General features: G+C 51.0%; 10 protein-coding genes across 10 annotated transcripts; 5 read left to right on the forward strand and 5 right to left on the reverse strand.

Annotated features, from left to right (window-relative positions):
• Positions 1–171: 171 nt before the first annotated feature.
• On the reverse strand, positions 172–1,293 carry SUA7 (transcription initiation factor IIB; the record flags this gene model as incomplete). The annotated part of the gene is made up of 1 exon (XM_064877228.1): positions 172–1,293. One exon carries the CDS (start codon positions 1,291–1,293, stop codon positions 172–174), a length of 1,122 nt encoding a protein of 373 aa, XP_064726730.1.
• Positions 1,294–2,118: 825 nt separating this feature from the next.
• ATP14 (ATP synthase F0 subcomplex subunit H atp14) lies at positions 2,119–2,608 on the forward strand (the record flags this gene model as incomplete). Its single annotated transcript, XM_064877229.1, has 3 exons — positions 2,119–2,142; positions 2,193–2,274; positions 2,325–2,608. 3 exons carry the CDS (start codon positions 2,119–2,121, stop codon positions 2,606–2,608), a joined length of 390 nt encoding a protein of 129 aa, XP_064726731.1.
• Positions 2,609–4,134: 1,526 nt separating this feature from the next.
• Positions 4,135–5,829, forward strand: PMZ80_008833 (uncharacterized protein; the record flags this gene model as incomplete). Its single annotated transcript, XM_064877230.1, has 1 exon — positions 4,135–5,829. The coding sequence occupies one exon, from the start codon at positions 4,135–4,137 to the stop codon at positions 5,827–5,829; it is 1,695 nt and encodes a 564-aa protein (XP_064726732.1).
• Positions 5,830–5,963: 134 nt separating this feature from the next.
• PMZ80_008834 (uncharacterized protein) lies at positions 5,964–7,409 on the forward strand (the record flags this gene model as incomplete). Its single annotated transcript, XM_064877231.1, has 1 exon — positions 5,964–7,409. The coding sequence occupies one exon, from the start codon at positions 5,964–5,966 to the stop codon at positions 7,407–7,409; it is 1,446 nt and encodes a 481-aa protein (XP_064726733.1).
• Positions 7,410–8,289: 880 nt separating this feature from the next.
• Positions 8,290–9,681, reverse strand: PMZ80_008835 (uncharacterized protein; the record flags this gene model as incomplete). The annotated part of the gene is made up of 1 exon (XM_064877232.1): positions 8,290–9,681. The coding sequence occupies one exon, from the start codon at positions 9,679–9,681 to the stop codon at positions 8,290–8,292; it is 1,392 nt and encodes a 463-aa protein (XP_064726734.1).
• Positions 9,682–12,145: 2,464 nt separating this feature from the next.
• On the reverse strand, positions 12,146–13,972 carry PMZ80_008836 (uncharacterized protein; the record flags this gene model as incomplete). Its single annotated transcript, XM_064877233.1, has 2 exons — positions 12,146–13,056; positions 13,105–13,972. 2 exons carry the CDS (start codon positions 13,970–13,972, stop codon positions 12,146–12,148), a joined length of 1,779 nt encoding a protein of 592 aa, XP_064726735.1.
• A 1,267-nt stretch (positions 13,973–15,239) lies between these two features.
• On the reverse strand, positions 15,240–16,454 carry PMZ80_008837 (uncharacterized protein; the record flags this gene model as incomplete). Its single annotated transcript, XM_064877234.1, has 1 exon — positions 15,240–16,454. The coding sequence occupies one exon, from the start codon at positions 16,452–16,454 to the stop codon at positions 15,240–15,242; it is 1,215 nt and encodes a 404-aa protein (XP_064726736.1).
• A 1,412-nt stretch (positions 16,455–17,866) lies between these two features.
• ALG1 (mannosyltransferase) lies at positions 17,867–18,940 on the reverse strand (the record flags this gene model as incomplete). Its single annotated transcript, XM_064877235.1, has 1 exon — positions 17,867–18,940. One exon carries the CDS (start codon positions 18,938–18,940, stop codon positions 17,867–17,869), a length of 1,074 nt encoding a protein of 357 aa, XP_064726737.1.
• Positions 18,941–20,127: 1,187 nt separating this feature from the next.
• On the forward strand, positions 20,128–21,615 carry MSC2 (putative zinc transporter msc2; the record flags this gene model as incomplete). The annotated part of the gene is made up of 1 exon (XM_064877236.1): positions 20,128–21,615. The coding sequence occupies one exon, from the start codon at positions 20,128–20,130 to the stop codon at positions 21,613–21,615; it is 1,488 nt and encodes a 495-aa protein (XP_064726738.1).
• A 608-nt stretch (positions 21,616–22,223) lies between these two features.
• Positions 22,224–24,023, forward strand: PMZ80_008840 (uncharacterized protein; the record flags this gene model as incomplete). Its single annotated transcript, XM_064877237.1, has 1 exon — positions 22,224–24,023. One exon carries the CDS (start codon positions 22,224–22,226, stop codon positions 24,021–24,023), a length of 1,800 nt encoding a protein of 599 aa, XP_064726739.1.
• Between the last annotated feature and the right edge of the window lie 530 nt (positions 24,024–24,553).

A 24,553-nucleotide genomic window follows, 5' to 3' on the forward strand; every position in this document is an offset into this window, starting at 1 on the left:
CTGCTGTGTCCAGTGTAACTCTGTGCTCCTGTAGATAGGTTTTGGCACATTGAACGTAACTCAATGGCGAGTCTCACAGGTCCATGCTATCTCTCAAGTGTTACCTTGAAAGAGCATCTGTCCTGTCCACGAGTAGGATCGTGTATGCCATCTGATCGACAGACCCCTGTGCTAAGAGGTGGGAAGATTGCTCAACTTGCCAACAGTTGGTTTGCCCTTGTCCCTCACTGTCGTGGGCTGTTCACCAAGCCACTCTGGCTTCACGAGCCTCTCTTTTTCACCAAGCAGGATCTTGTAAGCACCTTTCATGGTCGCATCGCTCACATTGGTGACTTCCGTCACTTCAGTGATTGGCTTGCCTTTGCCAAGGAGGTGTGACGCGAAATGAATGCAGGCAGCAGTCACAGACAGAGGACTTTTGCCAGCCAAGGTCGGCATGTGCGAAGCTTCGCTGCAAAGTTCGAGCGCAATGACCTGAACTCGAAACGGGAAACCAAGCATGCCACAATATCGAGGAACAAGCTCGGAAGGCTTAGAAGATGTGGTGTGCTTATACTGAAGTGATTCGTGGTTGACGATTCCACCTTCAGCCTCCATCTGCTCGATGCGCTCTTTTGATCTGAGATTGAAGAATTTCTCCAATTGCTTGTAGGTGCGACCGATCTCCTTCTTGGGTATCTTCGTGAGATTTACGATCTCGGCGAAGGATCGCGGGTGTCGGTTGGCTCGACAAGCTATGAAGAGACAGCCCGCCAGTATGGCATTTTGGTGTTTGCCACGGAAAACGCCGGCTTCAAAGACTTGCTTGTAGAAACTCTTGGCTTGCTCCTTGACGGTCCTGGTAAAGTGCTCGCCATCCGCCCAGCCATCGAGAATGGCATACGCATTCTGCAAGGCACGATTGTTCTTGTCTTCGTTCTGCATAGCCTGAGCTTTCTTGAGCTTGCGGGTCTCCTTAGAGAGATTCGCCCCACCACCACCGATTGTGGTACCTGAATTACCGAACAGCAAATCGTTCTCAACTTCACCCACACGATTTGGGTCTTCACCACCCTTTTCGTCACTATTAAAGGTACGCCACTCCGACTCATAGCTGACGAGTCTCTCAGCTAGAACACGACCACAATTACCGCAGATGGTGTCTGCAGAGTCTTCGACGAGATCGGGTGGATTCTGCTTACAGTCGGGGCAGATTAGGTGGATATTCAGATTCTCTCGCCAAGCTGGATACATGGAAGGAGGCTGATTCTCAGCACCAGCGCCTGTAGGCACTGCTGCAGTTGCCGTAGCCATTTGCGATTTTCTGTCCTGGAGGACTTGCGACTTAGAGATTCTGCCGCTTAATGTGCCTTGTAGGCGTTTCGAATCACGCTGCTTGATGCCTCGATAGGTCTTCTTGAGTTTATGTTTCTTAGCGAAGGTTTTCACGAAGAGAGGTGAATAACCCAGTTTGGCGGCTGGTATTGAGATGAGGCTTGCGCCGTCGAAGGAGGACCCGCCGCAGAATTGTTAATTATGCGCAGACGTGCGACTGCACCAATGCGAAGTCAGTATTGAAAAGAAGAAAGACTTTGTGCCATGTAGCAGTGGAAGTCGGTACCTTGAATGATCTTAAATGCGATCAAATCGTAAGTACTGTGAGATCTTCTTCTCTTTTTATTTGAACTATCTAAGTGATCGAGGACGACGGTGAAATCCCAGCGAAAGATTTGAAGAGGCGCGAGTGACGCGGTGCGACAGTGCAGCGATGCTGAAAGGCGTTTGAGTCAGACTGATCAACCAGTAAAGGTGTCGTAAGCAAGCGGAGAGTACGCTGTAAACACGAAAGTCGTCGTCAGGTCTTTCACTTGAATGATCGAAGGCCTTCGCAATGGTTCCAGACAGGTGCGAAGAATATCGTCAATCGTCGCAGTGGTGACAGAGAAAGAGGAATGGAGAAAGGATGAGTCTAGGAATGCTGCGAACATCTAAGTGGAAAGTGCTCAACTTGAAACAAAGAAGGCGCAGGCGTGTCACGTGAGAACAACCTGCGCTAACGACACGTGATATTGAGCTTCGCAGTTTCACTCCAAGCTCTAGCCTCAAGATGTCAAGTACAGGAACCAGCCACAAATCACCATGTCTCGATCGTTGAGAGTGACCGTGAGTCAAGTATGATAGGGCGATGAGCTAGGAAGCTGACTGAGCAATAGAGCTCCCTTGCCGCTCGACTGAGCTCGAGGGGCGTCTATGCTCCTCAGAGGAGCTTTGCTGTCTATGCAGCCGCCAGAAAACGTATGCCGACCGAAATTGATCCATGGGATGCTGGACTAACATTCATGCAGCTGATCTGATCCAAGACATGTACTTGAAGAGCCTGCGAGAATACAAAGCACCGCCACAGAAAGCGTCTGATGCCGAAGGCCACGTCCAAAAGTTCAATCCTCCTGCTCCTCCTAAATCCCCTGAAGAGACCAACCTGGCAAACGATATGAAGGCATACGAAGATTCGGTCGTCGAGATAGAAGGACAAGCCTCCGCTGGTGAGGTACAAGAACCAGAGGAAGACTACTTCGAGGACTTGAAGCACATCGATGGCAAGCTGTCAACTGGCGAGACTCATCACTAGGTGCGACAGACGTCATGTAAATTAAAGTATCAACGGACAAGTCGGGACAAAATCATCCTGTGTTCAGCATTGACATTACCGATACCATATTGAACCTACGAAACCTTGCACAAACGGTGTATGCTACCAATTTCTCGAACGTCAGGTTGGCACGCTTTGAGCTCTTATGCAACTTGCATTCCTATCCGTTCTAGGCTGGTTCTTCGATTACGGTCTCATGTTACGGAGGAACCAGGAGCAGAGAAAGAAGGGGACAACGTGCGAAATGGTACGAGCTTGCCGCAAGAGATATCTGCTGCCAAAACACAGTTCTGTTCAGCTGCTAACGACTCCCGTGACTGGCTGTTCGTGCCCCTCCCAGTCCACCGCTGCTCACGTACTCTCTAGCCCAGATTCAGCATCCATACCTGCATGGGAAAGTGCTTCTGATAGCCTGAAACCCATGTCTCTCGTGTCTGGTCACAAAACTGTGCTCGATTGAAATGAACATCACCTGTACTCCTCGTGCAAGAAACTCTCAGTTATTTGACAGGAGTGTCCAATATGAGAGCATGTTCGAGCCGTCCTAGTGGAGGCCATTCTCCATATCGTGCAGATGCGAAGTATGACATGGAGGGTGACACGAGCAATGCCATGTCACAAGTCCGCTCGTTCTGAACGTGGTCGCTCCACGTGGCTTGTGTATGGCCATCCGGGGGACGCGACTATTGTGACTTTACATGTGCGCTTCCCCTTCCGGGTATCGAAATTGAACTCTATCGACTGCCATCAGGAACACTAGGCCGTAACATACTGTATTTTGGAGTTAGACCAACGGATGGACCCAGCAATGCTGTCTCACCTGCAGAAGTATGCTACAGTGAGTCCATGATCTGCCTGTATGTTGCGTGTAAGCGACGATATTGTAGACTGCCAATAAACCTGCATACGCTGTCCAGTCAGGGCACTGCATGCTCAATACAGGCACGATAGGCTGGTGCAGTACTAGCACTAAAATTAATAGCTGAGTTGATGCGGACGCGTCAGATGTGCGAAGGCGGCTTCGGGTCAACCCCTGCTCGTCTCACCTCGTTCCGTTGGCATCCAGGGTATCTTCCTAGGCGAGCAAGGTTTACCGTCATCTTAGTGCTTGCGCCTCCGAACTAAAGACCCTAACACGACTCGGATCTTGAACACCTAAACTGGTCTCAAATTGTGCATAGGTACGATAATCATCACTGTCAACAATGCATCTCGAACAGCAGCGGACTTTCTCATTCATACATTTTTCGACCCGATTTTCGACATAGCAATATCACCCGTAGAGGTCGACACGATCTAACCTTTCGCTACCACGTTCGCCTTATACGAAGAGACTTCGGACCCCTCAGCCACTCGTTCCGGGTCTTACCAGTCTTTCTCCGCCGCGGCCTTCAACATCACTCGTTCTTTGATGTCACGAGTACTTCACCAATAACAGAGCCCTGTTGGTCTTTAGCGATGCAGGAGCGTCAGCACAGGCAGCAACCCTCTGTCACCATATAGTTATGCCTGGAGGAGCCATCGAGGTTGATCCTCTTCCCTCCATCCCGACCCATGTCCTCAACTCCCAAGGTCCACGCGAAAACCACGAGTTCAGCCGCTCTGCGAGCTATACATCCATACCTGGCGTGGTCGAGGGCTCCCAGGGCATAAAGAGGACTTTCTCCGACAACGTGCTCAGCTCATTAGCCCAGAAACCAGCAAAAATCAGCAGCTCCGTTCAGAACGCCAATGTCGAACTCTTTCGCCGCGCCAGCTCGAAAACGAAGAAAAGAATGTCTGCAGCTCGCTTTGTTTCTGCCAACGAGGTCGAGGAGTCAGAAAGATCTGGAAGACCGCCCAATAAGTCCGCCGCAGCCTCTGCCAAGTCGCAGGCAAGAGGCTCTGGTGCTCTGAAGATGTTCTCGCGGAAGAATTGGCTATCAAGCAACCGAGAGGCTTCACCGTCAGGAAGAGAGGAGACAAGCGGGAAAGACAAGCGAGGCAGTTTATCCAGCACCCAATCCAAGCAAGACCTAGATGGCATTGCAATGCCCCAGCCTGTCGCGACTCGTGTCTCGCCACGCTCGTCGCAGAATTCTGATGATACTCCGACATCCTCAAGCAGAGACGGCGGAACATCGCGAAGGAACAGCCCATCTCCTACGCCGCCTTCGCATACGGCCAGCGAGAACAGCGTCGAAATTGAGAGTGAGGCAAGCTCAAAGAGGTTATCCAGACGTTCTTCTTTCAGCTCTATCAGAAGCAGGGCTTCGATAGACAGAATGTACCTCAGTGTGCCATCTACCAAGGTGCCGCCTTTACCCTCATCCGTCTCTCCAGATCGTGTCTCGAACCGTAGCGCTGACAACGGCCGACAAAGGGACCCTCACTGGATATCTTTCAGGTCTATCGATGGCGAGTACGCTTCTTTCCAGTCGAAAACGAGCTTGCAGAAGGCCAAAGTCGTGAGGACTATCCTCATCCCGTTCCTGCTCAAGACGTACGACCGGACCGCAATAAATTCGTTACGAGCAGAGGATCTAGATCGAAGAGTTGTGATTCTCAATAAGTGGTGGACAGGCCTTTTGGAACTTTTGCATGGCTCTGGCCAGCAGTCTATTTCTGGAACAGACCGGCCGTCATTTCTCGAAGCTGTTTCCGAAATCATGTTTAGACCAGAATGGAAAAGTCCACCATATCCTTCGAGCCCTACAGAGCCGTCCGAATCACAGCGTAGCACCATGCGGAGCACTAAGGAGACAGACTCAAACAGCTCTATCGACAGTGAAGAACCGGATTTCCTTATTCGTTCAGTCCACCAGAACGTCCGCAATATGTTCATGCAGAACATTATTCAGCAATTGACCTTCGTTGTTGACAAATTGTCGATGAGAGCTGCACCTGCCAGTTTGGTCACTTTCGGAGGGAAGACCTGTGCATATGCCTTTTTCTACTGCCCTGGTGTCGCGGATATGCTAGTTAGGTTATGGCATATACCACCTGGAACCTTGCGCAGGATCTTCGCAGAATATGGTCCAGAAAGCGGTCGAAGAGCAGGCATCATCTCCAAAGCTCTTGCATCAAGCTTCCCCCGCCTTTGCGTTCATTATGCTTCAAATCTTATGCAGCATTATCTCGGCAACTACAAAACAGAGCGCAAACACCACCCAACACAGCACATGTACGATGGCACGGGCCGTGGATTAACCGATGGATAGGACGAGACAGCGACCTTTTCTTTGTCTTCGTAAAGCACTATCACTTACTCGTCGCTGAGCACCTGCCTCGTCATTTGTTGGCGGAAGAGAGGATGGGCGTGCCAGGTTTGGTGGTGGTACACGCACAGATTCTAATGAATCTTGAATCAGCTCTTTACCGACAGGCAGGAAATTTTGCTGCGGAACACTACAACTCACCAACGAACGACAACCCCGACGCCATGGCTCCTTTGCCTATGGTAATACCGAACGCGACCAGGTCAATTGGGGAGAACCGTCTGGTCATGCTGCTCCGCGACATTATCGGAGAGCGGCGGCCAGAGAATGCCGCACTTGCAGAGGTACTGGTTGGCTCGTTCCAATACATACTGAAGGCAGCCGTACGGAAAGTTTCGATGTACAACAACGATGCTTGTTTTGTTTTGTGTGACTTTTTGGAGGAGCTCGTCCCTCTTGTAACAAAGTACCAGCGGATACAGGTCGAGGACGAGGATTGGGATTTTTGGTTAAAGGTCTATCGACAACTAATGCAGTCGCAAGCCACGATGACACAGATTCGTGTCATTGCATTTCTGTACAGTACATGGTCATTACTTGTTACTAATGATGAGCGAAAGAGGCAGCTAGTGCTGGGGTGGCTGCTGGAACCACATTTTTTCGCTCAATACTTCAATCATTGGTCGCCGATGGTGCGACATTACTTCTACCGCCTGTTATGTTGGCGGATTGGGCGCCACGACGGTGTTGCCTCCGACGTCGACATGGAGATCTACCGAAGGTTAATAGAGCTGCTCAACAAAAGCTGGGCGCATCATCAATACCTAGCAGCAGAGGCAGACATGCGAGATACAGCTCCGCCATCTACAAATCCTTGCTCACCTGCTCCGGGACGAATGCTGTTAATTATTCGCACAGACGGCCACAGCCGAGGGGGTACTTTCACTTCTTTCGACAAGCTCATGCCTTCTAACTCACTCAATTCCTCGCCATATAGCAGCCACTCTTCGGCGCTCACCAAAGTGCCCGAAGCAGATCCTCAGCAAACGAACCCAAAGAAACGGTGGAGCATCCTCAAATCCATCGGCTTATTCAGCGGTCCAACCAACAGCCGTCCAGGAGAGGTCACACCCCCAGGCAGTCCTGACCCAGCCAACGGCAAACAGTCCGGGTCGAACAAAGACCAAGCCATATCACGTCCAGCCTCGCCACCTCAACAACCGCTCTCCTTCCGATTCTCCCTCGAATACAGCAACAGCCGGCCGCAGCTTCCCGTTAAGGGCCGGAAACTGCCGGCGCCGACATTACCACACACATCGCAAAAACTGCTTGATGACACTAACAAATTCGAGAGGGTAAGCAGCTCGATGGACACATTAGCATCACGAGAAATCAAGCCTGTCAAGCCTAGACCTGAGGAGCTCAGTACAGCGCGATATAGCGGAAGGGCATTATCTGAGTGGGCACAGGTCGTACAAGAGTGCAGGAATTTCTATGTGAGGAGGAAACAAGAGGGTTGTACGAGGGATAGTGCGGTTGAGACGCCGAGTATTGCTGTTGAGAGCTTTAGGATGTTTGGCTAGGTTGGGCTGATTTCGCTTCTTGTACTAGTTACTTACTGTTGGTTTGATTGTGGTGGAGGCTTTGTTCTGCGCTTTGCGCTCTTGTTGTTGCATATACTGTACTGAACAGGCGTTGGGAGATGGTGCGCCTCGCGAGCAGTGAGTGTCGCATGGACTTGAGTTGCGCGATCACAGGAGACTGGGGATATGGCGTTCTATATAGCCGACTGTTCGTTGAGCAGGTCGCTGGTATTTTATCTTCAATGCATACAGCTAGCTGCTCAACCATTCATCCGGCTTTGCGTCTATCTTGACGTCTTCTTGGCTTCGAGCTTCCGCCGCCCCTTTCATTCTTCAGGAAATCAAGCACACAGTGTCGCCATCTAGGGGCTGTGCGTGCGCATAGATCCAACACCAGGGTCCTAGCATATCAGACGGTGGACAAACAACTGAGTACTCTACATAGACTACATAGCAGTTCTAATGGGACATTGCCGGAGCAAATAAGACGTCTAGGACATAGACCACTGTTTATTGATGCACTTCGTTCATTCATGTGATAGGCCCGTTCGTACAGGGACTGATACTGTATAATCGTCTATCTAAGTGCTCTCATCTGAACCTCCCGAACGGCTCATACCTGTCTGAGATGCCTCTCACCAGTGCTTGATACCTTGAACAGCCTTTCGCACTTCCAACTCAGTCCCAAGGCCTGTGCGTATGAGTGCAAGCAACTATCCTAAATTATCCTGGTCCGTTCAGCTTGCTATTTTTTTTTGCTCGAGACTGTTGCCCTTGCAGGCATTCGCTGATCACATCTACGAGTCCTATGAAGGAGGCAGAAGTGTCAATCCAGGCTCCAGCCAAAGGACAGCCGAGACGCAATTTCCTGAGCACAGTATTACTGCGTGGCAGCAGAGTAGCCCAACAAACCACCCACGAGAACCGCTTTGCATAGGGCCTCGAAAAGCTCCCACCTCCTCACATTTCGATCTGCGCCCCTTCTCTCCGCCAGCTCAATCATACTTCGTCCCATTCGTCTTCGAAAGCTCGGATCCATATAGTCGTCTACATCGACACCAATCATGGCAGCCTCACGTTCAATGCCGGGTCGACTTGATGTGAGATCTAGGAGGTAGTCTTCGAGACGTCGGAGATTGCCTGTGTAGGTGAGGGCGGGATGAGGTCGGGGTAGAGGTGTGGACATGTAGGGTGTGTAGTGCTTGACGACGGCACTATTAGGTGAATCTTGCTTGGTAGACTTCATGGCGACGATGATTTGGGGGTGTGTGGAAACGATTCTGACTTTGGAAGGTCGTGGGTTCGGGTCGGCGAGTGACACTATCTTGCGCTTGAGTCGATTGGAGACGGACGTCTTGTTGATCGCGAAAGGTGCGTCGCCATTGCCGATTCTGCCTTTGAGCGTTGGAGGTCTGTCTGAGCGTGAGATGGGGTAGACAGTGTGTCTCTTTTGCGCAAGGTTGCCAGCGTGAGCGCTGTTAGCTGTCTTGGGCTGTGAGACTTTGTTGATGAAGGACAAGGGATTGTCGATCGCGAGATCGAAGCGGAAGTAGGACTTTTGTGGGAGCGCCGCAGCAGTTTGCAGTGCTTGCTGATTTCGACTGAGGGCTTCATCACGCATATGTCGATGGATCTGAGCGTACGCAGCTCCTGTAATGCCGAGCTTGTGTGCTTCCCTCCTCTCTTCAACTTGGCAGCAGAGCGTGACATTAGCTTTTGTGCTTATAAGAGTCGCATTGTGGCCAGGCTTATACTCCATATGAAACTCCTTGCTGCGGACCGTGTCGCATGGTGTTGCATGTGTGACCTTTCGTAGGAAGTCTGACTTGCTGAAGCATACAAGGACATCTGGATAGGATGTAATGTAGCTGGTAGTGCCTTGTGAGATCAGCTCCCCGAGCTCGAGGATAGTTTTGCATTTTTTCAGCTGAGATCCCAGGCTGCCCTTCACAGGAACTTCTTTGAATGAGTGTCTCGCTCCTGTCTCGTCTGTCAGAGCACAGATGAAACATCGGACATCCTTGTAAGCGAGTCCGTCGGCTTCAAAGGTCGGCTCTAGCTCGCGCAGAACGGCGAAATCTCTGCGCTGTCGGCCAAACAATTCCGTCGCTGCGATCTTGATAGGAGGAACACCGCTTACAACTGTGACTGTTGGTGGAGATGCCGTTGGGTCGATCACAGCTAGTCGCAAAAACACGAGCAGACCAGGCTCTACTGGTTCTTCTAGGAAATCGCTGTATTCGCTGAGTAAAGGGTGCTGTACATGCGACATGATGAATGACCAGCAGTGGCTGCAACAGATCCTGATATTTTGGTTGACGCAGTTGTGTAGTAAAGTTGCGACAAGATGACTTTGTCGAAGGTGGGAGAGATCACATCGATGGTCTTTAGTAATAGCACTAGTGATACAATGATTATGGTCGTTTCCAGTGCCACGTTTCCGTGGCAATAACAGAGTGAAAGCCTGGTGCAAGTTTTCAGTATCATTTGAAAAAGTGTTAGTTCGAACCAACATCAGAGCAACTTCTCACGTTGCGTTTTCTGTGAGAAGACATCTCTTCTAACCAGTGATCTCGAGTCCTCACGTCGCAGACTCGGTTCACTGACATTCAACGACCATATGATGGGCTTTTCTTGTATCGGTCACAAGCTTCGAAGCTTAACTTCCCTTTCACGCGTTCTGTCTCCAGCTTTCTGTCACAAGGCCGTCCATGTAACTGGCTGGTAGAGGTCGATCTCGGACGTGAACTGCCCGTGTTCGATTTCCGCAAGGATTTCGACGAACACGGCACCAGTCTTCCATGTGGACGCTTGTGACAGTTGGCGATCGGTAACAGAACGCTTCTCGGTCAACGACTTTACCCAAATTCATCAACACTAGTCAGACCTGAGACTTTCCCCTCAAAACATCTGTCTCCAGCTTTCTATCACAAGGACGAGTCTAGGGAACTGACGTAGGAGGTTGCTCTAGGATGATAACTGCCCCTGTTCAATTTTCGCAAGAAAATCAAGAATATGGTACCAGTCTTCCTTGACCTTCCGAACTTGAAGGGCGGGCGCTTGGCGAAGAAGGCGATCGGTAACAGAATGTCCCTCCACATCGAGATTAGCATCAGCGTCTCGCAAGCACTCTGTGCGCCAGCCGTTTGTGGCAGGATCAGGCCGGTAACACTCGCGAGTATTGTCTCGCATGAGACAAGTCCTTCAACAGGACTCTCTGGGGGTCTGATCCTGTCACGATTGGCGTTCGGCAGCAAAGTGCTTTACCTTCACACACCAGCAAGTCTCGTGCTTCTGGTGGCATCAGGTCCTTCAGCAAGACTTGGAGTTCGTTCGCACTTTCCAAGATTGTCGCAACGGGCTTAGGCGTTCATCGCAGCTGCCTCCTCGGATGAGGGTCTGGACCCTATTATCCAGTCTGAATCACGGGGTAGCTTCGCTCCTCGGTATAGTATGGGTCACCCCATGCTATGCCACGAGCCCTTCTTGGACAAGAGTCTGGACCCTATTATCCAGTCTGAATCACGGGGGATTCGCTCACCTCCTCGGCGACAATTCTAGTAGCACTTCGGTGATTGCGGGTCTGAGCTAAAATGAGCGGCTCTGTGATTGCTCACACCTTCGCGTGGTACAGAGTGTTAGTAGCTGCGGCAGTCGAATGCCGTGGCGAAGCCAAGATGAGCAGACTAATGTATAGGGAAGCAGCTTTGACGCATTCGACGAGTCCCGCGACACCGGCACGAATGCGAGATGGCGCGCGACCGATTTTGCGCAGCCGACTGCGATAAGCCAGACCTCCCTACGATGAACAGACGGCAAGAAGAGCTTGTGAACAATACTACTTTTCCTGCAAGGCAAGGAAGAGAAGAGAAGGTGTTACTACATGGAAGAGGAGGACAAGGACATTTGGGAGCCCGCCAAGCGACCCCGTGAGCGCTCTTGTCGCCCGGACTCTCAACTTTGGGCAGCTTACGTAATCAGCTGGGTGGTTCTGAGCATCAATATACCCACAGAGTAGTGCAAAGCATGCGGCACCGCTGACGATGATTCGGCCTTTCTGTGTACAGGTACGCTTGAGGTGTGCTGGATGTTGATTATCAGTGAGATACATCTAGACCTATCGATGTGGGTGGCACGTGTCGAAGAAGCACGAGGCAGGATTCAACCCTGCAGAGGTCGTCTACGAAGCTTGGGGACAATGATATTGTTTAGAAAATCTCGCATTCCTATCTACTAGCCGAATGAACAGTAGTCTAGATTCTATCTATCTGCGAACCAGCTCTGAGACATCCATGCTTTTTCTTTGGAGTGCAGATACCTTGCATCTCGCAACAGAAACAAAACTCGCATAACATAAAGTACACTTTCTTAACTGAACGACAGTAACATGATATTGTGATCCAACGCACAGCAGTCGCATTTGTAAGAGCAGCAAGCAAGCAAACGGCCTCCCAGGATCCAGTCCAGCGGACGGAACATTCAGCCTGCGCTGATCAATACTCTTCTTCCAACGCCTTGCTCAACAGTACTTCTTCGATCGAAAATGCGCGAATGAAACGATAGTCGAATAAATATGCTTTTTTGCTTTGGGGGTATCACAGTAGCAACATTCGTGATGTGAAATGGTTGTGATGATGTTGGTAGATGGCGCCATTAATGTTGTATGGATGTCCTTATGCCGTACGGCTCCGTGGCTAGACATCAGTCAAGTCGTGACATCGTTAATCGTGACTGCATCAGAGAATCGTCTTACGACGCTTGTGCATGTGTGAGGAGGAGGGCGCAGGTGAGCTTGGGAGCTCGTTGTAGGTTATTCTTTGGACGGGTGTGACGCCCTGGTAGTGGGCATTGTTGTATGGGGAATCGTAACGAGTGGATCTTCGCTTTCGTTTGTGAGGTGTGACGAACTTGTTTCTCATTGGCGTAGGGAAGGCATCATCGAAGCAGCGGGGTTCTGCCTTTCTCTTGAACGCTGCAACGTTCATGTGATTGAGGTGGGCGAGTGGTGTGCTTGGAGCTGACATGGTATCAGGTAGGAACGACGTTGCCATCGGCGACTCAGGATGGCTTTCAGTACCATCGACATCCATGTCAAAGACAATCATGTCTTCCAGTTGCATTCGGCCATCAGGGGCAATGTCATCCTCGCCTCCGAAGAGGTCGGCTGTGATGTAATTGTTGAGGAAGCTTGTGTCAGCCGGCATGAAAGCCTCTGGCAGTCCAGTGGCTTGTCCATCTGTAGATGCATGCTCGCCTGAGGTCAGACCTGACAGCATCAAGTCGACGGTGGTTAGCGGATGAGCTGTCTGTGGTCGAGGACTGTCAGATGCTTGAGATGAGTCGCTCTCATTAAGGACGGCCGAGGCAAAACTGTTGCTAGGGCTCGCCGGAAGTGAAGGGCCATATTTTCGAGCGAAGACTCCACCAATAAGATGTGCGTCTGAGAACAGGAGCTTCCTTCCGCTCGGGTCAAGAATAGCAGTGGCCTTTTCTCCGTCATCCTCGAAGGTACCTCTGACCGGACCTTTTTGGCCCGGTGTCCTTGTTGCGATAGGCACAGGAGGCGAGTTTCCTGCCTTGCTTAGTCGACGTGCAGAGGACATTTGCCAAACTTGAGCAGGTGCTTCGAGTTCTTCGGTTGCGTCGGCTGTTTCAAGGTCAGTGACATATCAACATAATACTCCTTATCACATACAATCGTAGTCATCGTCGGAAGGCTCGGCAGCTTGCTGCTCTTCATCACCACCGTTCTTTTCTGGAAGTGCAGATGGGAGCAAAGCACGAGTCATGGTCGGCGAGTGGCCAAGCGCAGCGAATGCATGTGGCACACCTACCTCTTGCTGTTCGAAGATGCTCAACTGCTCTTCGAATCGCACGCGACGTTCATGAGCCTCATTTGCCTCATCACTGCTTGAGAAGGGGAAGAACACACTTCCCTCTTCGTCGCTGTCATCGCCAAAACCATAGGCTGACATACCATCAATCTGGTTTGCAAAATGAGACGTCATGTCATCGTTGAATTCAGCAGCCAAGAGCTGGGTCTCCGCTCGCTCAACATCTTCGTCGTCTTCATGTTCCGATTCAGAAACTTCATTCACGCGTTCATACACCTGGTCATCATCTGAATCGAAGAGCGTCTGCTCGAAGTCTGTCCCAAGAATAGGACCATCCTCGGCATCTGACATGTCCGGAAAGCCAGTCCACTCACCAAGTTCAGGAAGTTCAACTGATTCCTGATTCAGAAGACTAGGCCCTGCCCCACGATCAAGGGTTGCAAAGTGGGACAGGGCCTCTGCCTCTGGGTTTTCGGATTCATCATCTGCTTCCTCTGACTCTTCGTCGAAATCACTCTCTCCATCTGATTCACCACCACTTGTGGTTGATTCTGCTTCACTGAAACTCGGAAGTCTTCGCTTCCTCTTGTTGTTCTTGACGGTGGTGGTCTCTCTCGCACCACTCTTCTTGCCCGTCTTTCCGCCAAATGTTAATCTAATCTGTGGTCCACGAGTTGGGGCCATATGTGACTGCCTGCCGCGGGCGTTTGAGTTCATTCGTCGAGACATATCGATTTTGAGATCTGAGATCGCTAGGTAATAGATCGGTCTTGGTCAAGATGTATCGTTAGGGATATTGGTAGTTGGTATGGTTGGAAGCTAGACTGGTCAAATGTCAACACAGTCAGCGGGAGGTTCAGAGGTCTCGTGTCTAGAAGCACTCAAGTCGAGGAGCGACTGTGAATGCCTGGGTTGTTCGTATTTAGATCAATTTCGAAGTTCGAATGCAAAGCTCTCAGTAGCTTTCGAGCGGTCGAAAGAGGAAGATATCGTCGAAGTCGAGTTGAAATACTGCTGGCTGAAGGAAGACTGTAGGAGGAGCCGCTCTGGTGGACGGTCCCCTCCCGAGTCCTTTAGAGCCCAGCGGCGGCCATTTGGCTCAGTAATTCCTCGACGATATCTGATATGTATGTTTTGATACTCTGGGACCTGTAATGATGGTATGCTTTTGACGTGGTTTGGTGCTTTGAACAGCAGGAAAGCAGAGGAAAAGTCGAGTAGACAAGCGATCAGACAACTTTTCTGTAGCGCGGCCAAGGCGCTCACCGCAAAACCGCAAAATGTTCGCGCGGGAAACGGTTCGACACTTTTTAACGGGTCCCGAACCCCTCCTCACCAATCATAGTGCAGGTCGGACTGCAACGCAGTCGTCACTTTACACGCTTATGCACCTATAGCATGGTTTACCGTGTCGCGGGGGCCTAAAGATGCGCTATTACGATATGAAGCAACCGTTCTCGTGCCCCAAAAGCTGATGTGCAGTAGACAACGGTACAAAGCCTCATAACAATTCGAGAAATACGACCTCATGCCTCAAGGGCGATTGTCTCCCCTTCTCCCCTTCTTCCCAAGCTCGCCAGTCTCTCGCCAGCAAGTGAGCATTGATCATGCTGACCATGAAGGTGGCCATGTTGTCAATCTCGTGCATGATAGGCGTTTCGAAAATCATTTGACAGGAACCACTTACTCACGCTCCACAGCCAATGAGAGCGAGTGCAAGGACCGCATCAGAGATGAGCATGTTAAGGTTCGTCAGAACATGGCCGGCTCCGAGAAATGCCCCTCCATCATTCGCTTCGGCACACGAGCATATAGCAAACGGAAATCCATGACGAACTTCAACTCGTTCGTTGTTTGTTTGTACAGACAGATAAGTAGCATGGTATTGAAGTACAGAAGGTCTGATGGTAAAAGAGCATCGCTTAAGGAGTACCAGGCTCAATTAAAAGGGATCCAAACGTGGAACAATGCATAGGTAGATGGAGCTGTAACCGCTTCAAGGCACCACAGGCGCTGCTGTGGGTTCCTTCGCCTGCGAAGCTGCTGCAATTTTCTGAGCATCCGCCTCGATGATTCCTGCTCTGACTTGCTCCATGGTAGCCCCAGGCGGGGCTGTTGTTGTTGTAGGGACTACCCTGGGCTCTGAATTGTCTGTTTCGGGTTGACTTTCTTTCCAGTCCTTCTCAAGTTCTTGGACTTCCTGTTCGGTCAATTTTCGTTCCTGTTCGAGTCGCGTCTCTCGGCCGCGCTTGTAACAGTACCAGAACACCATCAACAGCAGGAACAGGGCCAGCGACCATAAAACATTGATACCTGCAAAAGCGGGGAACCGAGTCCTCAAAAAGGTCATGATAGACCTCAGCATCCCCGTCACCGCGCCGGGCTTCCCGACAATATCCTTCAGAGAGGGTGTTTTCAAGAACTTGGCCGCAGTGCCTGCTGCTTTGCCGGATTTCTCAAGGTTGACGCCATAGCTTGATGCTCTTTCTGCAGCGGCCGCCATTATTTCGGGTGCGAAACCTTTAGTCATGGTTTCGGGAAGCTTCTCGACAAGTTTCTGAAGCCATGACGGCAGGCCGTTGTACGTCTTCTGCAGCTGCTTGTCGCCGTTGGTAAGGAGGCTTTCGAGATCGTGGTATGCCGTGGGAACACCGTTCATCAGGTCTTTCAGTACTTGGTTAAACCGCTGCAGCAGTTCTTGCGTCTCGTCGCTAATAGAGAATACCCGGTTGTCGACGGCCGCAAGATTCAGGTTCTCGAGCACATTGGCCATATCTTGTTCCTCTTTCTTTGCTTCAATATCCTCGGGGCTGACATCAGACTCTTCTTTTGTTTTCATGCCTTCGGCGATATCGTGCAATCCTTCAGCGGTTGCCTCCTGGTTATTCTGTCGAGCATGTCTGCTGTCTCTGCGCAGCCAGCTCCATGTCGTCTTCTTGCCGGTTTCTTCTTTGGGCGGGAATTCTGGAACCGCAGTCGGCTCCTCCGTCAGCTCATTCGGTGTTCCGGGCGGCAACTCAATGTTTTGCGCACCATCCAGGAGGGCGAGCTGAGCATCGCCGCCATGTTCGACCGTGGGCAGCGGAGGGGGGTTGTCCTGACTGGTTATTCGGCTGAGGAACTGCTCATCTTCGTCTGACAAGACTGGCTTTTCAGATTTGGGTGCAGCGCCAATATGTGCTTTGGATTTGATGTAGTTAATGTATTCCATTTCAATCTGGCGCGGGCCTCAGCCCAGCGATAACCAGGGAGGAGCTTATCGATAAGACGGTTCTGTATGGATAACTCGTAGGACTTCGATATTACTTTTGCGTGTCGACGCCGGTGATGGAGGGACGACTTTGTCGATAGCTGAATCCGAATGTGTCTCTAAGGAAAGTGAAATGCTTGCGACTGCCTGTCAGAATCATTGGACTGCTTGAGGTCAGTACTCTATTCGCTCTTGCATGTGTCAAGAATTGTTCGAGATATTGCTACGTCATTGCTTCGCCGCCACTTTTGCAGCACAACCTGAAGAATCTACTCTACCATCCTGGTAGACGCGATGTGAATCCTGATTTCCTGGTGCGTTTGTCCAATGAAAAGGACTTGTTCCTCCAAGACAAGAGATTTCCGGTGTCCGTGAGATCAACGCAGGGCTGAGCCCGAGCAACGAAGCGTGGGACTGACCCCGCTGTGGCACGTTCAGCCACGTTCAAATCTGTCCCCGTATTGCATCGCTCGAAGACAACTTTGATGAAGCATTCACCATGAGGGAAAGCCTGAGATTGAACGAGGTCGCAAGGTTATGAACAGCATACTGAACATCGACGGCCACTTTAAGGTAGTCGTCCTTCGGCATGACAAGCTGGTTTCCGCTGCCGTGGTAAGAACATTCGCTGCCTCGGCAAATGGCTATGATTAAATTTAGCGAAGCATCAGCAGGAACGAAGGTAGAGCATAAAATAAACCATTTGGAATGCCCATTAGCATCTCATCAGCATCCTCATCTTTTCTTGTGTAAATAATAAGCTTGCCTTTTTGCTAACGAGCCCGAAGAGAAACTGATTGCGATCATGCCGGTCCCATCGACGTTGTGGAAAACTGCTGCTATCTTGTATACCATAGCTATTCCAGGTCATATTGTAAGCTCTTCGCAAACGATCTTTCGACTGTTTCATCTGATCGATTCTGCAAGGCTGGCGGTCTGAAGTTGATCCACCCTCTACTCAACAAGCTTCCCATCACGAAGAAGGAAGACAGGGTCGGCCAGCGCAGCGCCCAAAACTGTTACAACTATGTCAACGTGAGCTTGGCAATCGCAGGTAGGTTCCGAACATTCTCGTCTCTTGAGCGATCACTTCCAACCACTCTTACATGACAGCGGTGGTCACAGAGCAATATCACTGACATATTCAGGACTGTTAAATTGGCAATGGGCACGTACTCGTGGACCTCAGACGCTCGAGGAGATAATCATCTATTGGACCCTGCTTGTAACGCACCTTGCTTATGGCTATCGATACGCCCAGGTTGGGGAATATTCTCCGTTGTCTGTCATGTGGGTGGCGCCGGCATTGAGCCTTGTTGGGTACCAAATGGACAGCAAGTCTCTGCTTCTCTAGCTTGATCAGGTCATAGCTCTCACATAGTCAAGCCGAACAGTTTACCGGCAACCGGGTCCCACTCCGAGCTCCATCGACGCTTGCTCTCTCGCACAGCTCCTTCCTTGAGAGTGTCCAAGGTCTCATTCGTAGGGTCGAAGATGTCTTTCATGATGCTTGACATTTGCGCTGGACTAGAGAACCCTTTTCCATTGATATTTTCTTGAACCAATTCTGGCCAAGCTTTGAAGTTGTCGTAGCCCAGCACAGGGAGGCCGGCACCGAACATGTCCACGACCTTCATAGGGAGGTCCACGCCACTGCTGCTCATGTGTAGTGAGACCCCGAGGTCAGCTGCGCCCAGTAGCGAAGCATAGTCTTCGAAAGACAGCCACGCTGTTTTGATGGTGACCATTTCAAGCTCCTGCCTAGACTCGAGATCTCTGATCTTCTCCACATAGTGCTGATTCAACGGTCCTTTCCCAGTGATAATTACCAATAATTCTGGCAAATGTGGTGAGTCTGTAGTTGCACTTTCCGAGTAACTGCGAAGCGCATCGAGTAGCACCGAGAAGTCCTCATCTGCGGTCCACGATGTCGAAGAAACCACAAGCCTTGTCTTGCTTGCAATGATATTGTCAACCTCTGCTGCCGTCAGCTCGTGACGTGTGAGGAAGGCTATCTGATCCGCATCGGATAGAGGGATGAAGAGAGGCGCTGGCCTATCGTGCAACGGCAGGATGGTGCCACGTATTCCCAAATCTGATTTAAGTACGTCGCACATAGCATTGGTGACGGCAAAATGGTACTGCGCAATTCTGCCTAGGTAGCGTTCATAGACCTTGGCGACAAACACGAGAGGATGATTTTGTCCGAGCTTTAGGCCCAAGATTGAGTAGCCAAAATTGTGCCAGTCGATCACAAGCTTGATCTTGCGGAAGTGACAAACAACTATCGCGAGAAGCAAGGTAGGAATGGAAGGAGGGTTTTGGACCAACATCCATTCACATGATTGCGTATTGTATGCTAACGTGCTCCAAAGTGTCCATATCTGAAAAAGGACTTTGAAGGGCGCGGCAAGCAGGAAGGCGAGCTTATTGCTAGTGTTGAGCATTCGAGGAGGACTTGGTAATGGCACGAGCCGGACAGACGCATTGTCTCGCAGTTCAGATATTGGTTCACTCTCTGAAAGTCACACTCAATTAGCTTTCTGCCGATGACCATGTCTCTGTAAGTGTGCTCTCACCTATAAAGCCCACCAGCTCAACCTTGCCACCATGCTGAGCAATACTCAAAGCATGATATTGCATCCGAGGACTGCGACCAATGTCGCCGAGCACCACGATTTGCACAGATCCTTTCTGTGCTGGAGAGCTGGAAGGCAAGCCAAACATAACCAAGGCCACAACAGCCGTGGCTAAAGCCACTATTGCTGCGAGCAGCAGTATAGTTATTATTGCCATTGCAGAAGAGTTGTACTGCGAAAGACGATTCTTTCAGCCATAACGACGCGTCCAGCTGTGAAGTTGCTGGCCGTCGAGGACATCTAATGTTCGGTAATCGATCTGATAGGAGTCCAAGGTTTCAAGTTTCTGAGATCTGTCCCACCGATGACGTGCGTAGCCGAATGTTTACTATGCCCAAAATGCATAGATTAAGGGGCTTTATCCTTGCCTCGTCTGTTCTGGGATAGTGCCTTTTCAGCCTGCACTCGGCGTGGTGTTGAGAAATGCAGTGCTGCGGCTGCACTTTGAGCATCTACCCTTCTGCAATTGAGGGAGAGACTGTCCAAGCGTTTGCTAACAGCATTGCTATTTTCGTAGGGCGCAGGCGTCCGTCAGAGCTTCGATAGTCGATCCTTTCATGTTATCGAACGACCTCCGAGAAAACAGCATTCAATAGCGGGCTTGTCAAGCGATAACATTGTGGATTGAGCTTAAAACACCTTTGCAATAACCCTCACGATATTCTTGTCGCTCGCGAAATATGAGCCAAACGTTCACTTTGCCAATATCTGCAGCAGACCAATTCAACCACGGACACGAGCGCCGACAAAGTCGCCCTCACCAAAGGCAGAGTCGCCTTGCACCGACATTTCCACAACTACCACGGATCCCCAGCGGCTCTGAGGTGCCTACAGAACACACAGTACATCAACATGAGCATGCAGTGACCGACCAATACCTCTATCAAAGCCACGACGGAGACACTCATAGCCCTAGTCGAGCCCTATCGAACGAACTACATGCGCCGCTGATAGCAAAGCAGCGCTCGTTTGAAGCCAGAAACACACCCACAGCCATGGCGTCTCAGCACCGTCATGTCTCGGGATTAACCGATGTGCTTCTTCATGCGACCGAGAAATATGCTCTGCTGCATGGTATAATAGCAGACGAAGAATCCAGAAGAATTTTCTACTTCATGTGGCTCAATCTGGGATTCATGATCGTTCAGTCCACCTATGGCTATCTAACGGGCTCGCTGGGGTTGATCAGTGACAGTATACATATGTTCTTTGACTGTGTTGCGTTGCTAGTTGGCGTGTGCGCAGCAGTAATGAGCAAGTGGCCGCCGAGCGCCAAGTTTCCCTACGGCTACGGCAAGATTGATACATTGGCGGGCTTGGGCAACGGCATTTTCCTGATGCTGATCAGCGTTGAAATCGTCTATGAAGCTTTCGAGCGTCTGTTCGAGGGAGCGACACTGCAGAGAACATCAGAGCTGTTATATGTCAGCATAGCTGGGCTTGCTGTCAACATGGTCGGCATTTTCGCTTTTCATGGCCACCATGGCCATCATCACGGGCATGATCATAGTCATGGTGGACACAGTCATGCCCACGACTCACATGATCCCCACACACCTTCCAACGCTGCTTCAGCGTCCCCAACGAAGCCACAAGCGTCAGGAGGGCATGGCCATCACCACCACGGCGGAGAAAACATGCAAGGGATCTACCTTCACATCATGGCCGATGCCTTAGGCTCGGTGGCAGTTGTCATCTCGACACTGCTGGTGCAGTTTACTGGCTGGAGCGGCTTCGATCCGCTTGCATCATGCATTATTGCTGTCCTGATCTTCATTTCGACCATTCCGCTGGTATCAAGCACAATAAAAATCTTACTTCTCTCGCTCAACTCTGATATCGAATACAACTTACGTGATGTTCTTGGCGGCGTCAGCTCCATACGAGGCGTAGTAGGCTACACAGCGCCGAAATTTTGGCTAGAAGATATCAAGAAGGACGATCATGGTCATGACCACCACCACGACCATAGTCACTCACATTCGCATGGGCAGCCACATTCTCATAGCCACGAGCAACACAATGCTACTGCTCACACTCACAACCACGATCATTCGCATGACCACGCAAATTCTCACTGCTCAAGCGACCATTCACATTCCCATCCGCCAAGCCACTCACATACGCATGATCACGACGCAGCCCCCGAGCACGCCGGCAACGACCCCGCGATCCTAGGCACAATCCACATCCAAATCTCTCAGTACGCTGATTTGCGCGATGTACAAGCACGCGTAACGCAATACTTCTACGCTCGCAAGATGGATGTTGTGGTTCAGTACGAACGAGATGGAGACAATAAATGCTGGTGCTCTGCATCTGGTAGTGCCGGAGCAATGAGGACACCACAAACAGGAGGAATGCGGACACCCATCAGTGGAAGCTTCAGCGCTGGTTACCCTAGTGGTTTCATGGCTCAGCAGATAGGAGGATCGCAGATGAGGGAGAAAGGGGTGGGCAGTCCCTTACAGAAGATGTTGTGATATCTCAGAACAATTGTAGCAAGCGTGCTTTTTGGTATGAGTTGGACAGGCTGGATCTGCAAGCGTCACGCTGAGCAGCGCGGTATATACAGATATTTTTGATTATGAAATGAAGACCTGCCTGGCCGGCATCACGACAAGGACGACTTGCCCTTTCGCTCACGTGTCTCTGTGCTGAACCTCTTGAGAATCTGGTGCTATCTCTCTGGAGGCGTCGGAAAGGTGTTGCGTCGTACCTGCCTTATCCGGTATAGTGTTTATCGTTTGTGAGACGTTTCAGGCACAATTGCCCACTTCTAGGCGCTAGTTATACCCCGGAAGCTGAGCTTGGCGGACAAAAGCGCACCTTGGGCCATGTAAGTCCCAGCTCAGTGAGATCATCACGAGGAGTTGTGCGATCTTCAGAAAACCGCGTCAGCTATTGCAATGATGGTTCAAAGGCTACGAGGGGCCCTCAGTAGTCTTATGAGTTCTGTTTGTTCAGCTTGTAGCTCAAGCATCTGAGCTTAACATCTCTTGGCTACTTGAGCAGAATACATCGAGACGACTGAAATATACTTCGACCGCTGTCGTCTTGGTACACCGAGGTTATCGAAAGACAGTTTAAGATGGATGTGACGAAGGACGAGAAGCCTGATGCGGATCAGCGACTGCCTGTCTTCACTGTTGAGTCCGACAGCTCTACAGCACGCTCGCGTTCATCACGCAAAGGTCGAGCTCTTGCAAGCATATTAACCATTCTAATCGTCACAACTTGCCTGTTGACGGGCTCAGCACCATGGCCCCATCAAGGTCCCTGGTGGCGGTCTGGTACAAATAGTGGTTCGTCCGGAAAGACTGCCAGTTGCGAACAGGTCTCACCATTGCAACCGAAGAATCAGTCTCGTGGCCTGAATGACATGGATGAGTACATCACGTCTGATGCTTACCAAGACGCAAGTATCAAGCGACTCTCTGGCGCAGTTCAGATACCTACCGAGAGCTTTGATGACCTCGGTGCGATAGGCGAGGACAAGCGGTGGGAGATTATGTACGACTTTGCTGCATACCTGAAGAAGACGTTCCCCGGGGTGCACAACACCCTGTCTCTCGAGATGGTGAACACTCATGGCCTGTTGTTCACCTGGAAGGGTCAAGACGAAGCTCTCAAGCCAACCCTACTAATGGCTCATCAAGACGTCGTGCCTGTCCCAGCCTCAACAGTCGATGCCTGGACACACCCGCCCTTCTCCGGCTTCTACGATGGTAAATACATATGGGGTCGCGGCGCCTCAGACTGCAAAAACCAGCTCATCGGCATCCTCGAAGCAGTCGAAGAGCTAGTCAAAGCCAACTTCACACCCCGTCGAACAATCCTACTCTCCTTCGGCTTCGACGAAGAAATCAGCGGCGCCAACGGAGCCGGTCACCTCGCCCCATTCATCCTCCACAGGTACGGCCCCGAAGGCATCGCCGCAATCGTCGACGAAGGCGCAACCTTCGCAAAGAACTGGGGCATGCGCACAGCTCTCCCAGGCGTCGGCGAAAAAGGCTACACAGACGTGCACATCACCATCCGCATGCCAGGCGGCCACTCCTCCGTCCCACCAGACCACACCGGAATCGGCGTAATGAGCGAACTCATCACCCTCATCGAAGCCCACCAATACCCAACCCACCTCGACGACCAGAACCCCTACCTCGGCCTGCTCACCTGCGGCGCAGAACACGCACCCGACTTCCCCTCCAAGCTCAAACATCTCCTCCACAGACGTCAGAAAGGGACCAGCGCCAGCATCAGCCAGTGCACCAAGAAGCTCAAACAAGACCACCTCGCCCTCGAAGCCGCCAAAGCCGGCCCCGCCACAAAATACCTAATGCAGACTTCCATCGCAGCAGACGTCATCTCCGGCGGCGTAAAGGTGAACGCCCTCCCCGAACGCACCACCGCGATCATAAACCACCGCATCAACATAGGCGAGCACTCCTCAGGCGTGCACGACAAAATCACGAAACTAGCGGAGAGTATCGCGCATAAATACAATCTCACGCTCCATGCCTTTGACGATGCGAAGGAGACACCGCAGTCGATCATGTTGTATGCCGGTCATACGCTTGAGCCCGCGCCTGTGACGCCCACGGATGTGAGTGAACTGTCGCCGTATGCTGTTCTGGCGGGGACTATACGAGCGCTATACGGCGAGGATATCGTTGTTGCGCCGGGTATTATGACGGGGAATACAGATACGAGGTATTACTGGGACGTGTCGAAGCATATCTTTCGGTTTACGGCGGGGTGGGATGGGGAGAGCTTTGGGTTCGGGAATATCCATACGGTTGATGAGAAGATCTCGGTGAAGAGTCATGTTAATATGGTTAGGTGGATGAGTTTGTTTATTCGGATTATGGATGGGAGTGAGTTGGAGTGATGGTGTGGCATAGTATGGTGGATGTGATGTGGTTGGTTACATGTAGACAGAAGGCAGAAGGTTGAATAGGTATAAATCTTTATCGACTTGAATCTATCTAGTGGATGAGATTCATAGAATGGGAACATGCTTGCGTCTTAGCATTGCGCTCGACAGGCTTGGTGCAGTATTAATGATGTCTAGGTATTGACGGTGCATGCTGTTTTCGTTTCGACATTCTGCAGCCGCCACAATGCAGCCTGATTGTTATATTGTTGATAAGAAGAGTTAATGCCGGCTGGTCTATCGAGCCAGTGCAGATTATCTCGAAGAGGATAGTGATTCCTCAAAGTGGAGCTGAAGTCGATCATTCAGCTCTCAGGTCTGCGCCGGGTGGAATTGACTTTCGTTAGCTTGAAGAGTTGTTGCTTAATTCTGACCTTTTGACGTTGTGTAAAAGCAGGTGACGATGGGACCAGGGCCGAGCGTAGCTAGGAAGGCGGAGTCGTCATGCTGACTGACTTTTGTTGGTGGGACAGGTCCGAGCATCG

Source organism: Knufia obscura (assembly GCF_036327395.1).
Source record: "Knufia obscura strain CCFEE 5817 isolate CBS 148926 chromosome Unknown scaffold_12, whole genome shotgun sequence".
Classification (NCBI taxonomy): Eukaryota; Fungi; Ascomycota; class Eurotiomycetes; order Chaetothyriales; family Trichomeriaceae; genus Knufia; species Knufia obscura.